Source organism: Neopelma chrysocephalum, unplaced genomic scaffold, assembly GCF_003984885.1.
Source record: "Neopelma chrysocephalum unplaced genomic scaffold, ASM398488v2 Primary Assembly neopelma1_24, whole genome shotgun sequence".
NCBI classification, from domain to species: Eukaryota; Metazoa; Chordata; class Aves; order Passeriformes; family Pipridae; genus Neopelma; species Neopelma chrysocephalum.
In genome coordinates this window covers 22390381-22404812 of record NW_020897693.1, presented here as the reverse complement: position 1 = coordinate 22404812, position 14432 = coordinate 22390381, and the positions used below count along the sequence as shown (strand labels likewise).

The 14432-nt window shown below is 44.4% G+C and overlaps 1 protein-coding gene across 3 annotated transcripts in view; it reads left to right on the top strand.

Moving 5' to 3' along the window:
* GALNT16 (polypeptide N-acetylgalactosaminyltransferase 16) overlaps positions 1–5048 on the top strand; it is a 76164-nt gene extending 71116 nt beyond the window's left edge. For 2 of the 3 annotated variants that reach the window (XM_027707960.1, XM_027707976.1), the window contains exon 15: positions 1758–5048. In XM_027707960.1, coding sequence (XP_027563761.1) covers positions 1758–1895 — 138 coding nt within the window. In that variant the 3' untranslated portion in view covers positions 1896–5048. The remainder of the gene's footprint in view (positions 1–1757) is intronic. The other variant, XM_027707969.1, reaches the window with a different exon arrangement.
* Positions 5049–14432: the final 9384 nt, after the last annotated feature.

Here is a 14432-nt window from a genome sequence, read left to right as displayed (position 1 = left end):
ATGGGAGCCAGATGGCTCTGGGTGTAGACAGTGGGTTGCAGCAGCTGGTGAGGGCATTGTAGTGCACAGACTGCATTGTAGCTTCCTGTCCACCATCACTGCATTCCTCTGCCCCCTTACCTGTTAAAACCAGATTTTTCCTGCTGCACAAACAGCTCTTCTTTAGAAGTATCCTGTCAAACAGGACTAGCACTACTGGCAAATTGATGCTGCCTCTGGTATTTAGTCTTGAAGAATATGTGATACAGGAGCAGCAGATTACTCTGAGCTTTGCAATTGCCCTGCCCTCCAAGAAACATAACCAGTGCACAGATTTGGAGGACAGCTACCAGCAATATATGAACATAACTGGATATCTTAAACCATGCACCATGTGGCAATCTTTTTGCCATGTTACATAAGAATTAAAATGTTTGTAGGTTTTGACATTGTCCAGATATTGCAGGAAATTTTTTTATTCACTTTGCATATCATTTCTGCAATAGCCTTGAAGTCCATTAGTGTTGTCAAATTGTTTCTTTTTCTCCATCTGTCTCATGGGTTAACCAGCACATCCTCATAATATTCCTAAGATGTTTACTGACTGAGCACCCAGATCATAATTCTATCTGGGTCATCTGTGTGACTGAAAAGAATGATGGGAAAATCCCTGAAGCCTGGACCCCTCAATCCTATAACCTACTGATCTCAGCTGTGTCCCACTGGAGGTGAATGGCACTGCCTCACCTGGGAGATCCCAAACCCACAGACTCATTTTTACTTTTTTCTCTTCATTATTAGCCACGATGTTCCCAGTTCTTACTAGCAGGGATGGAAGGTACAGCCCTTTCCCAGCAGAATTCGCAGTGCAAGGTTACAGCATATGTTCTGTTTCCTGGTAAGCAGCACAACCAAAGTGGACCTTCAGGAAAGGGTTGCATGTGGGACCTTGTGCATATGCTGTGAGGGGAGCAGATCCAGAGGAAAGCACTGCAGAAAGCAGAGCAATATGCACTGAGAAGCTGTCAAATGCACACTTATAAACTGAAATGTTGGCAGGGCAAATAAAATTATGAAGAAGAGACAGCTGAGAAGGTGCAGAACTATGAAGAGCTTTCAATGTAGTGCTCACAAAAATCTTGAATTTTATGAGAGAAGAGATGAGGGGACATGGAAGAGAGAGAGATCCAGTTGAACAGTAGGAAGTGTGGACATATTTCTCTCTGTGTTGGGAGACCTTTCAATGCTTTGCTCTCCATGGATTGGAAAGAAATCACAGAGGGTTTTGACAGGTATCTGGCTGCATGGAGATGCAGGACAGAAAATGGCAGGGAAACTGCAAATATAATATGCGTTTGAAAATGTCACTACTTGCTGATTCTTGTGTTCATAGAATATGCTGAGTTGGAAGGGACCCATCACGATCATCAAGTCCAACTCCTGGCCCTGCACACCCCAAGAATCACACCATGTGCCTAAGAGCATTGTCCATACACTCTTTGAAATCTGTCAGGCTTGGTGCTGTGACTGCTAGTGTTGTTTGCCTTCTAGATGCTTCTGAGTATCTAGCCCTATAATTCAGCTACACCCTAACCCTACCTAACTCCAGATGTCATTAATACAGGAAACCAGTGATTTGGAGATGCTGTCCATACCCATATTTTCACTCTCTCCAGTTGTTGGGGTTTACTTGATATTTAGGCTCAACCTTCGGCTTGAAGTCACAGTTGTGTGGTGAAATGGAAGTAACAGCATGTTTTTTCTGTGTCTTCTCACAGAAGTGGAAGATGAAAGGCAGTTTCATTCAACACTTTGTCAGTGGTCTCTGCCTGGAAAACAAATCTGGAAGAATGGTCATCAATCCTTGTCAAGCAGGTGTACCTGGCCAGCAGTGGGAGCTGCTACAAGCAACATGATGGTAGCACAAAGATCTCTTCGTTTCTTTGTGCATGAGACTTTGGGAACAGAGGGGGATTGGAAAGGGAGGAATGGTTTTGTATGTCTGACCCTAAATGTTTTCATTGTGCCCATCAGTAAGCCACCATTTCAGCTGAGCACTTGGTGTTTTTGAGCTTTTCAGAGAAGAAGCTGGGGGTGAGATGGATCAGGAGAGTTGCTGAAATCTTCCCATCTGTTGTCTTAAGTTCTCCTTTGTAGCTGATGCCCGTGCACAGCTGCACCCAGAGATGGGGGAGGACCCAGCCCAGTACTTGGAGTGACCAGAAGTACCTTGTAGCTATCCCCATCCTTTCCTTTTTCTGCATCCAGATTCCATGACCTTCAGTTCAGCAGCTTAGGCTATGCTTGTACAAACATGGGTAGCTCTTTGGCTTCCCTGGCTTTTTGCTCTAACATTGTGCATCATTTATGTTCTCTCTCATTACCTCACTCTGTCAGTGAGGACTGGCCAGAATAGTCATCATGATGAGTGGAGAGGCTGAGAAAGAACTAGTGGACCCTGGGAAGAGGTTTGTCACCTCTTTGTAGTGGACCCATTCCATCCTTTGCCCACAGTAGCTGCCCTACAGCCAAATGTGCTGAGGCTGGCACAATGCTGACAAGAGAGAGGGAAAAGGGACAATCTGTTTTAGCAGCGTTACCAGGGATTGTTTTAGGACTATTCCCTGTTGAATTCTTCCTTTCAGCTTTTTTAAATGTGGAAGGCCAGCCCTGCCTCCAAGAGTGATCCCAGCCTGCAAGTTCGGGGTACCACGCTCTGACGGAACCAGTCAGAAACAGGTGCCAGCACTTTGGGATATCAGGGAAGCTGAGACTGTTCTCTGGCTGCTCTTCCTGGTGTTACCAGACACTGCCCACTGCACCCCACACCCCAGGTGATGCACAGATACCTGTCTGTGTGGGCAGCACACACAGACAATGACACTGCATATGGCTCAGGCCTGTGGCAGGAATCCACCCAGTTCCCCGCTGTGAGAGGCAGAAGGGGACAGCCCCTAGGTCATAGCAGACTTCCTGCTGTTGGCTGGGCAGGACCACAGTCCTCGTGCTGGCTCTCTAGCTCTGCATAGCCCTCGTGAACACAGCCTGGCATGACAAGCCACTCAATCCCTCTGTCTAGTTGCTTTTCCCCCTCAGAAAGAGGAGGCAAAAAGGCTGGTGGCTGCCCTACTTTTGACACCCCTCTGTCTTCCCAGTGAGCACCTTAGTTAGCTGGTGAAGCCTAAACTGTCCCCTGCACAAATGCTGCCACAGTGCAGGCCCCCCCTTAGAGATCTCTCCTTTGTGTTCTGGAAATACCAAAGACACTGGTATCTCTAGCTAGAATCCCAGTCCTGCTCCCAGTTATCAGTCAGCTCTAGCTGAGTGTGGGTTTTCAGACCTGCCAGGTGACACTTACCTATTCAAACAAATAAAAACTTCCCCATTGCCTTACCTTTTCCTACTCAAATCTGTTAAATTTTCCTCTTGAGCTAGGTTTTGTTAACTAACCCTCTTTTTCAAGAGCCTGACTGGGGAACCAGATGGTAGGACCACCTTCATTAGCAATTGCTTGCCTGGGTCCTTTCTGATGTGATGTAGAAGAAACAGGTTTTTCATCTGGATTCTGAATAGCTGGCTGCTTTTGATCATGTTTGTATCTCTTTTTAATTCTTTATCTTAGCTTGGTATTAGCCCAAACAGTTGACAAAAGAACAGATGCTGTTCTTCATACATTGCATGTGCTCAGAAGTGCTTGTGTGAGAACTGGACAATGCTTTTTTTTCTCGGTTTAAAAAACTTAAATCTGTCACGTGGCAGGAGCTCTTTTCCTGTCTCCCCATTCACTTTGACATTTGCTCACTATCTTGGCACTGATTAGTTAGAAGAGTGATCTGCCTGCACTGTGAAAACTCATGAGGGAGTTCCTTTTGGTCATTACAGAATGGTGCAGCTGCATTTCCATGTTGGAATGGGGGCACTGACTCTGTGGTGATTTTTCTTTCCCTGTATAGAGATGCTTTGGGTTGGAAACACCAAGGTCAGAAGACAGCAAAGAAGGAAGGAAAATAGCCTAGGAATAGAAAGAGGGCAGGACAGACAGATCCATCAAAGGGAGAAATGCCATCCTATTAGCTATTGCATTTTTAATCAAGAATATACGTGAGATGCTACTCCCAGAATGGCATCATTGTAGAACAGAAGACAGGAACAGTCAAATTCTCACATACCTGGATTGAAAAATGTTGAAGCAAAGACAGATGAAGGGCCACTGAGCAGGTACTGTACGGATGCTCTGTATACAATGAAGTGCAAAAGGATTGCATATTTTCATCAAAATGCATCCTAAGTGGACCACCTAAGCTTCCCCCATTTTACTCTCCAGCAGCTTAAGGGTTGAAGCTAACAGCATGTTCACTCCTCCACCACGTACTGGTCCTTCCTCCTTGCTGCCACTGTGTGTGCGGCTTTCTTGCAGTTCCTTCTTCATAACCGTTCTGGGACTAGGACCCAGCTCCTCTACAAACAGTTCTCCTGACTGCTGCAGACCACAGAAGCTCTGCTTTTATACAGTCTCCAAGCTCTGGGCCAGGCCTAATTCAAAGGGCTCTTGTCAGCATGATGGCTACTGCCCTTGACTGTGTGTTTGGCTCCACTTTTGGAGGTTACTGACTGCTCCTGGAGAAGATACACCTGGACTAGCTGTGTTGATTTGTACCTCTCTTGCTACTGCTCTCCTCCTGACAGAGAGTAAACTGGCAGCCATTTGGGGCTGTGAGCTGGCCTTGGGGAGAAAGGGGAACAGGTGGACATGCTAGATGTCAATATGCTAGATGTCAATAACTCAAATTGTTTCTGGAGTTAGGAGTTAAAAAATAAAACTCTACCCGATTTTGGACATGTTCTCCTGAGGTCAGCTCCCCACTGCTCACTATGCTGTCAGCCAAACCACTGCTCTATCTAGACATAGACCTCCCCACACTTTTGGAAGCCATTGGTTTCCAATGTATTTTAGCTGTTCCTGAAAAGGAGGTACATTATGAAAGTCTGCTTTCAAGTGGGCAAACTGAACTTCTCCACAGAATAAACAAAGTCTTGTCCAAACTCATTATTAGCATACTTTCCATTTCCCTTGCACTGAAGGGAAGGAAGAACAACCTTATCTCTGCTTTCTTCTCCAAGGTCCATGTAGTGCCGTGTTTTGGAACAGGACTGTGGTAGGGTTTTTGACGGAGTCCCCAAATTTGTCCCAGTGTTGTGTTTCTTTAACAATTAGAACAAGCAGCTGCTCATTCTTGTTTTCCTGTTTATTTTAAGCAGCCCCCTACACTGTCAAGACAGGGCACTTGCATTGGTAATGCCTTTAAAGACAGCTGGTTTTGTATCAGAACATCCAATGTAATTTTGTGTGCTGTGAACCAATGGGGGTTTATTCAAGAGGAGCTGAAACTACTGTTGTACAGAAATCAATTTCAAAAGGTTTATTTTCCCCACTCACTTGTAAGTTGCTCTTTGCCAGATGTAATTTATGTGGAACCCAGATTTGTTTTCCTTTTTCTTCATAAAGCATGTGCCAGAATCGGTTTAATGCCTGGAATAAAATCCATTTTGAAACAAGTGTTTCAGCCAGTTATTATTCCCCCTAACTTCCTCTAATGGAAAAGAGCATCCTTCCTTGCCGGTCCTGTCCTCTGTCTCTCACTGGGTTTGTTCCGCAGACATGCATATCCCAGTTCTTTGCATGGGTTCCTGGGGTGCTTCTAGAGGCATACTGCTGGAGCTGGCAGAGATACTTCTAGGGTACAATGGCATATCAGTTGAAAAGGACTGAAGAAGTCCTTCTCAGCTGGATAGGCAGACAAATATCCTTTCTGGCAATTAATAGACTTACTTACAGGCTGAAAGAAATAGGTAGGGGTGGGGAGAATTAATTCTTCCTGTTACTTGATCTTTTCCTCGGGCTATCAGCCTGCCTATTTTTACATAAGCCTCCCAGAGACCTTACTTCTACCTCTGGCTTGAGGGCAGAGAAGCGTCACCACCCACAGATGCCTCCTTGAATGCGTGTTGCTGAGCCTCAAATACTGTAATTCCCCAAGGAGGCTGAGTAAGCTTTCCTAACCTCACATTATTAAAAAAAAAAAGCTCAGCCAGAAATGTCAAGTTGGAGACTTTAAAATGGGGGCTTAAACTGCCTGCTAGGCTTTTTCAAACTAGGATCTGCTGGGTCTGCTTCTACAGAAAGCAGCTGTGCTAGAGCATCTGTCTCTGGAAGGAGGGTGAAGGTATTCTAGAAGTCAGCTGCTGTGGGGGGAACCAGTGCTCCCCCATGGAGCCCGGTGGTATATCTGGTGTTTGAGTGCTGTGGGAACTCAATAAAAAGGAGAGGAGTTGTGGCTTCCTCTCTTAGTGCTGCTTCTGTAGCAGAACATAGTTGGGCCGTGTCCCTGGAGCTCTGCCATGCACACCCTGAGCGATGATCTCCGAAGTGTCCTAGAAACCAGGAAGTTCTTAGGCTGTAATGATGGATGGGAATACTTTAATTAGTCCTGTCTTGGAAAATGATATACTGATCTTCTGAAGAGCCGACGGGGGGGGGGGGGGGGGGGCGGGCTTGGAGGAAAGGAGAAATGTGTGAAGAATGAGTTACCCTCTGAGGAGGATAGGGTCAAACGTGCAATGGTCTGACACATACATGACGTATGTAGAGTTGAGTTTGAGTTCGAGAAGAGTAGAGTACAGTTTGGAGTAGAAACAGGTGTCTCAAAAGGAACTAGAACCAAGTGTGGGGAAAATTACAAGGGAGTAACTTCTTTGGAGGAGCCTGAAAACATACAATCACCATGTCCCCAGCAGTCATGCAGCTGGGTCAAATTCGGTAGATGCTTTGTCTAACAAAGCAAATCATGTGTTATTTGGTTTTGTTGCATGTTTGTTTGTTTTGTTTGGGTTCTTTTAAATACTGAAATACTTCACTTTAGCACTCACAAAGCAGATTATTTTCTTAAAAATAGAGGTATTCTCCAAACTACATTCAGTAACAAATCTAGGTGCTAAGAGACCATCATTTTCTGCAGTTTGTTAAAAGGGATTTGCTTGATACAGAGACCTTGTTGGAATGTCTCTTCATTCTCAAAACCCTCGGCTACTGGGCTGCAGAGTGTGTGGAAGGGGATAACTCTATCCCTCTAACTGGACTTCTTCAGCCTTTTAGAAGTACATACTAAGTGCAGAAGATTGCTGCTCTTCCTTTGGGCAAGCATCCTAATATGCTTCCTGCATCCTTTCTCGTCTGGTCTCTACTGCTTGGTGAACACAACTGAAGAGCTCCTGTATCCCTCTCTTTTAGGGGGCCTAAGATTTATTCCTTCAGTGTGACTTGTGAGCACTTAAAACAGAAGCAAAGGAGTCCTGGAGAACTGCAAATAATGAAATTAGATGTTTAGATATACCTAAAAAAACCCCTTGTTTTCAGTGTGTTTGTTTTGCTGCTATAGTAGCAAAAAGCCAGCAGAGCACTGCCCTGTGAAAATAAACAGGATATTTGCAGCATGCTGGGCTTCTGGCTCTGCTTCTCCAGTGGAGAACTCAGTGCCCATGTGCAGGCAGGAGGCATTGCCCCTCCATCACTCTCCTAGCTTGAGTGCAAGGTAGCAACCATCCACATTCCTATGACTTTTTTTCTGTAAGGTGTTCTGCAAATGTCTGTGATACAGCCCAGAGCTATGTTAAAAAATGTTTCTGTGCTGCAGCATGTTGCAAAGGAGCCACTGGGCAATGGGAGTCTGAGTACAGGAGCTAAGTGAACAACCTTTTCCTTTTTTGACTGATCTGCATCTGTTTCAGAAATGCTGCTTAAATCTAACCAGTGACTGACCAGTAATTAAAACCAGACCAGAACAAGGTAGTATTTCTGTGCTGAAAATGACACTGGGTAAGTGTTCAGACTTGCCTATTTTTGAGACATCCCATCTGAATGGAAATAGCGGCTTCTGCTTGACATATTGATTAAACTTGTGCTTTACAAATCTGAGTCATTAAAGTAAATCCAGCTTCATCTGTACTGCATAGTGCACAAAAAAAAAAAAAAAAGAAAAAGAATAAGAGAAACGATAACAAAAATAATCTACTTGGGACAAAATTGTGGTTTTAATACGATTTTGGTGGAAACCAGCTTCTCTGGTTTTGATTTCCATGGAAACTAGTACAGCAACACTGCTTACCACTGCCTGCAGCAGAGTTGAGCTTGGTAGTAACAACAGCAGCAGTGCACTGGGTGATGAGCTGGCCAATGCCTGGGGGAGGCACAAATTCATGACCATGAAGTGAACAAAATAGGTTCACTGACCCAAAAGGCCACCCATGGATCCCTCTGCACCTCCAGATCTGTCTCTACTTTCTTTTTCCTAGGGCTCCTCTTCCTGAATTTTGTGTTCAGAGCCCAGGGGTGCTTTGCCTTCTCCCCATCTCAGTTTCAATTGATGGATGTATCTCAGTATCCCCCTCTCTGTAGCAGCCTGAGCTTCTTGTAAGCGTGGTGGCTTCTGCCTCCTGGGGTGGTTTTGAGCTCTCGCAGGCTTCATCCCAACTCGAGATCCCTTTTCACCTCGCATCCTGGCATGTCATGTCACTGCCTCATGGGGCTGCCATGGGATCTCCTGATAGTTGTTTAGTTTTAACTTGTAGACCTGCTGCTGTCTGCTATTGGCTTCCCTTCAGCATCAGGATAACCAGAACTGGCCCTGCAGTATAGCTATATTTGGAAGTTCCCACAAAGGTTTCAAAGAAGTGGGACAGCTGCATACAAAGCACAGAGAACAGCTTATTTGAAGAGGTGACATCTTTTTATAGTTCACCAGAGTGTGTGTGTATTTCTTTACCCACCAAAACACCTTGTTTCCCAGTCTTCCCAACATATAATGAGGGCAAACCAGAAATCATGTCAATGCTGGTATATTTTGAAGGTAATGGCTTGCATTTCACCCTTGTTGAAGAGAAGCAGTGTTGTTCCCAGTGCTGTGGCAAACAGAAGAGCAGTGGAAGGGGAAGCACTGAGATAGGTATGAAGACACACAAATGTGGCCATGGTTTCTAAAGCAGAAAAAACGAGAAGATGCCTGATGAGTGCCTTTCAGCCCAATCAGTAGTAGAGCAACAGGATGAAGAAGAAAGAAATGTGAAAGGAACAGGAGTCTTCCTGTGATGGCTGGGGGTGTTTCTAGGACAAGACTGTGCATACACTTGTCACATTTGGGAAACAGACTCGATCAGAATTGTTCCTGCTTGGACTAAATTCCTGAACTTTAATACTGTTGGCTTTAAGAAATGTGAGTGGCTGGGAGAATGCTGCTGGCCAGCCACTGGCTTTGTGGCAGGACCACCAATAAAGAGCTGGACAAAGGCAGGTGTGAGCCTGAGGGCTAGAGGGCAGCTTTGTGGTTATCCTCCTTGGTATTTCTTCAGTAACAAACACGAGGAAACTGGTAATAGAGCATTTAAATCTTGAAGTAGCTACTAGGAAGGAGAAAAATACAGCTAATGCTTGAATCAGGTTTGCCTTCTGTACTGACAATGTTCAGGGGATGCTCTGTACAGATCCTCCCTCAATATCTAGCATCACCTCTCTTCCCCTTTGACACACCCTACCTATCTCAAGTTAATACACTGCTTAATACACTGATACTTCTCTCCATTAAAGTCATCTTAATGACAGCAGTAGATGAAGGCTTGACTATGTGGGTTTACCATCTGGACTGCCTCTGCTGCTCAGCATGCTGCAGTATGGGAAGCATGTCGGTGTTTCAGCAACTCAGGCATGGAGGGATCTATTTGAGGCAGAAGTCATTTTTTTCAGGTAATTTCTCAGATTTTTGAGGAAAAGTAGCAAATTGTAGCAGAGATTTGATTCTAAATTGTTGGGTTTGCTCAGCCTGGTATATTGGGTTTGCAGGCTGCTTTATCCTTTCAGTTAGCCCTTAGCAGTTTTAAACCATCCCCTGGTTTAAAACTATCCCCAGGCTTACTGGCACAGGCTAGCATAGTGCATCCTGACTATGAGTGGAGATATTCAGCTGCCACAGGGGAGTTGGGTTCCTCGCTCTTACCTCCTGCCATATCTAGGATTTTCATGGAGCCTTTACCTCCAAGAGTTTTGTTTAGTCTAAATCACTCAGCCTGTGAGAGCTGATGATGCAGAAGCCATAACATACTTGTTAATGAAAATGGGGAATTAAAAATGCAACAGATGTAGCTAAGTCTAAAAGCATACCAAAGGGTCTTCTGCTTGGGGTGGAATTATGGAGTGTGAATGTTCAAGCTGGGTCTTTCACAGTTCGTCTCCAGGCTTCAGTGCAGCATGTTCAGTCTTTTGTATTTTCTCTCTCTTAAACACTACTGGGCCAGATTTGTTGTGTGCAGTTCTTTAACTGGAGACTGCACTGTTACAGCGCTACTGACAAGGACAACCAAATGATCTGAAAGTCTCTCTGATTACCCAAAGCTGAAGTGTCACCTCTGCTTTCTGTCTGAGGAGATGAAAGCAATGTTCAAAGAGACCCACTTAATACCTTAGCATTTTTCAAGGCAATCAACTGTTCCAAGCTCTTTTCCCCCCAAGCAATCTAAATGCTAAATAGATATTTAAAATAATTACCATCTCTAAGACGAGGAGCCATTTTCCCCTGCAAACACCTGATGCTCATTAGCAACATTTAACTGTCACATATCACTTCTGTTTACTCTGAGTTTTTGTGGCAGAAGTTTGTCAGGTATCTGCAAGTAATGAGCCTATGCTGAAGAGTTTGGGGAAGCCTCTGGAGCACAAATCCTTTGTCCTGAGAGAGAAGGGGTCTGGATTTCTGCAAAACTCTTCCCTATCTCCACTCCCAGCTTCATTTTGATCTTATTAAAAATAAATAGTGCCAGTGAACTACACCAACCTGGAACCAGCATAAGCCAAGCCACCAAATCAGAGATGAGCTCAGCCTGGAGGGGCAGGGTGGTAGGAAAGCTGGCTTCAGCCTGTCTTTGCAGCTTCTCTTTCCCAGATCAGAACAGGACACAACTGGGACACTGGTGGCTGCTTGCAGCATCCAAGAGCCCTTGACAGGACCAGCAGCTGCCAGCACAGCTGCAGCCCCTTTGCCCAGGAACCTCTCTGGCACATACGTGTGAGAAAAATTTCATTTATTGAATTTAGAAAGACGGCAAAAGTTTGCAAAACAAAAGGAATAAAACGAAAAGGAAAAATTACAACACGTGTTGGGTGTCCTAGGCACGCAGGATTCCCAGGAACACACCCTTCAATTCAAAAGTCCCGCTTTTTAAACATTCTTAAGGTTCAACCCCGTTTACGTCATAGAAGAGGCGTTCCCCTCTTTCTGGTTGGCTGTGTCGTGCTGGGAGGTGGAGTGTCCAGCAGCATGGCAGCTTCCAGGACCAGCCATGTGGTATAAGGGGTTTCCTTACCAATATTCATTTACAGTTCCCTATTCCCGTTGGCATGTTTCCCTGACACCGGTTCCAGGCTGAATCCAGCGTCTTACAGCTCCGCGATACGCCCTATGGGTTAGTAAAGAAAAACTCTTATGTTAGTGATTTGCTAAATTCATTTGCTTGTAATAAAACCGATTCTTTATTTCCCACAATACGGAACTATGAATCCCATGGGAATTCTGCTGCAAGGCTGGTAGAGCAGCTTTCTCGCCTCAAGCAGAGCATCCTGCTGGGGGAAGTCCATAGGAGGGGTCTGCTCCCTATACCTGATAGGCTGTCAGGAATCACTCCCTCCCTTGTACCAATGCAATAGGTAGGTACAAATGTAGGTACAAATGAAGGAACAGATTCTATGGGAAACTGGGGCTGCTCAAAGTGGAGCTGTTCTTAGTTCTGCCTGCTAAAGCTGTTCTACTTTGTAGCTCACATGATAATAAAGCTTGGTTTGAACAAAGGATGTATGATTCTAGCCTGGTGGTTGGAGAGCTTTGTGTCTTTGGAGCAAGGCCTGGAGCCTGAGATTGCTTCAGGAATTACTTTGCATTTTTATTCAGTAACCATTTAATTTCAAGCTCATAAACAGCCTTTGGAGCAGTGCCTGGAATGCAAGACCTTTCTGCAAATACCCCAGCTGCTACTAGAAAACTATAATTACTTTCACACTGGTGCAAGCCATCCTCAGATATTCCATACCAAGGATTTCAAGAGATCCTCACCATAAGACAGTCAGTGTTTTGGCCTTTAATCCTTCCTGCCAGCCCCAGACAAGCCTTTCCTGTTTGGGGAAATAGAGAAAGCAGCAACTCTTATTTTTCCATTTATTTGCAATGGCTGTGTTTGGAGAAGGCTTATCAAATCAAGGAAAGTGGAGGAACACCTTGTTTATGAGTTCCCTTAGCACTTACTCTCAGAGGTGTCTGAACACAGTTGAGATTAAAACACTTCTGGATAGGTGTTGAAGCAGATCCTGAATTGTGAAGACTGAGATGTGCATATTTGAGGTGAATCCAACTTTGGACAACAGTTGAACAGAGGCTTTTCGGATTCCAGTGTGAGATCTAACAATTCACATCGCACCTACACCCTTTGGATCTGGGCTTTTGGACACCATATGTTGTCTGGGGTACAGCTAGAAAAGAGTCTGAAATCATCTGACTTTGAGTGCTGTGTTTTGGCTACAGCCACAGATGCCACAGATACTTTCTAAAGTTCTTATTCAAATGTCTTATTTTAATAATGCATGTTTTGTTACCACAGGGGTTCTTATCCTGTAATATACTGCAAACGAGGCTGAAGGTCTCAAGTGAGTGGACCCTTTGATGGATGTCCTGTGCATGGTAAAGCTATCATCTATGACCTCTGTGAACTCAGCGCCTCCAGACACCATATTCATTAGTAAAAAAGATCATAAAATCTCAAAGGGGTTTTCTGGTGTTGCTCAGAGGAAAAGCAAGTGCTGCCGTAGGAATAGTAATAAAACGTGACCCAGGTGACTGTGAGCATGTGTGAGAAGGGTTATCTGGGGGCTCTCTCTCATAACCCAGGGTCCCCATCACCTGATCTGTTCAATCACATCTTAATCTGACCATAATCCCAGCAAGCTAATGAAAGGGAAGTGGCAGGAAAGGCTTGGTGCCTGCTGCAGCAATGAGTGACCAAGCAGATCCTGAAAGCTGTAAAAGCTTTTAAGGAGATCAATATTCCCTGTGCACTCATTTCTAATTGGGCTTTATTGCAGGTCTCTGATTCATGTAGTTCATTAAATGGACTTGGAGTTTCTATAACTAAGTTTATACTCCTAAGGCATAGGATCAAAATAGCAGCAGCAAGCAATTGCCAAGGCCTCTAGAACTTATCTGGAGAAGTAATTGCAAGAGTGCTGAAGTATTAGATTTCAAAGAAGCGCAGATATGGCTAAATCAGTATTATTAATTACTTGTAAGTTTACCAAAAAAAGTTATCTGCCATGTTAAGAGTGACTTTAAAAACCACCCAGTGCCATGAAGTAGGTATTTCAACTGATTTGTAGTACCTCTTGCATTCTGGGGCAAGTATTTTCTGAGTCTTCATGAAGCTCATGAGTAAGCAGCTCCCAAACAGTAACTGTATCAGCTAGAGTTATACCATCTCCAGTTCTCTCATTTTCATGACACTCATACCCAAAACACCAAATTCTTGGAAACAATGAGGAAAATATGTACAAAATACATGGAGAAAAAAACTACATATTGCAACTCCTTATCCACCTTAGGTCTGCATAGACACTTTCATCTTCCCTACAAAACATCTGTGGAAGATGTTTGTTAAGTAAAAGGAAATACAACACAAACCCCCAGTATCAGAGTGCTTATGTGCATCTGATCAGATACAAGTGCTACATAGCCCATTCGCCTGGTTCTGACAGTGACACACACCAAGTACCTAAGGAAAAATGTGAGAACAGGGCAATTGTGTGGTGCTGCTCTCCCAAAACACTCTCAGGGCCCTCAGTAACTTCTGATGCATCCTTGGATTTAACAGCCATGATGGACTTCTTTTTATAAGGCTTATCCAAGTAAATAGGAAGAGGGTGTGTTTCAATTCTCTCAGGATCCTCTGCATCAACTAATTAGCACTACTTATTTAGGGTGAGTGTCAGTTTTTGATGGAAGGTTGGACAGGAGATATCAGTTAAGTCAGTGCATGTGTTAGGAGGGAAAGGGGGAACTGGACCAAAGTGCTCAGCTGGTATTGGGCTGGGACCTGCATTTTACTCTTACATTACGCTACCAAAGGAGAGTCTAGGTAAGTCACATAGGTAGCTTTTTTCAATCTGAATTGTGTGCCAAATGCCTTTGAGGCTAGACCTCCATTCTCCCTGCAACTAGATTTAAGTGATGTCTAACTTCCAAAGACAGCATGCCTGGAGGTAGTAATGAATTTTCTACAGGAACAGTTTAAACAGAGAAGTCAGATTTATGGAGCTTAAAATGTTTTATTTGAGGTGTCTTTGGGGGCAGGTGGAGGCTGATAAAAATTCT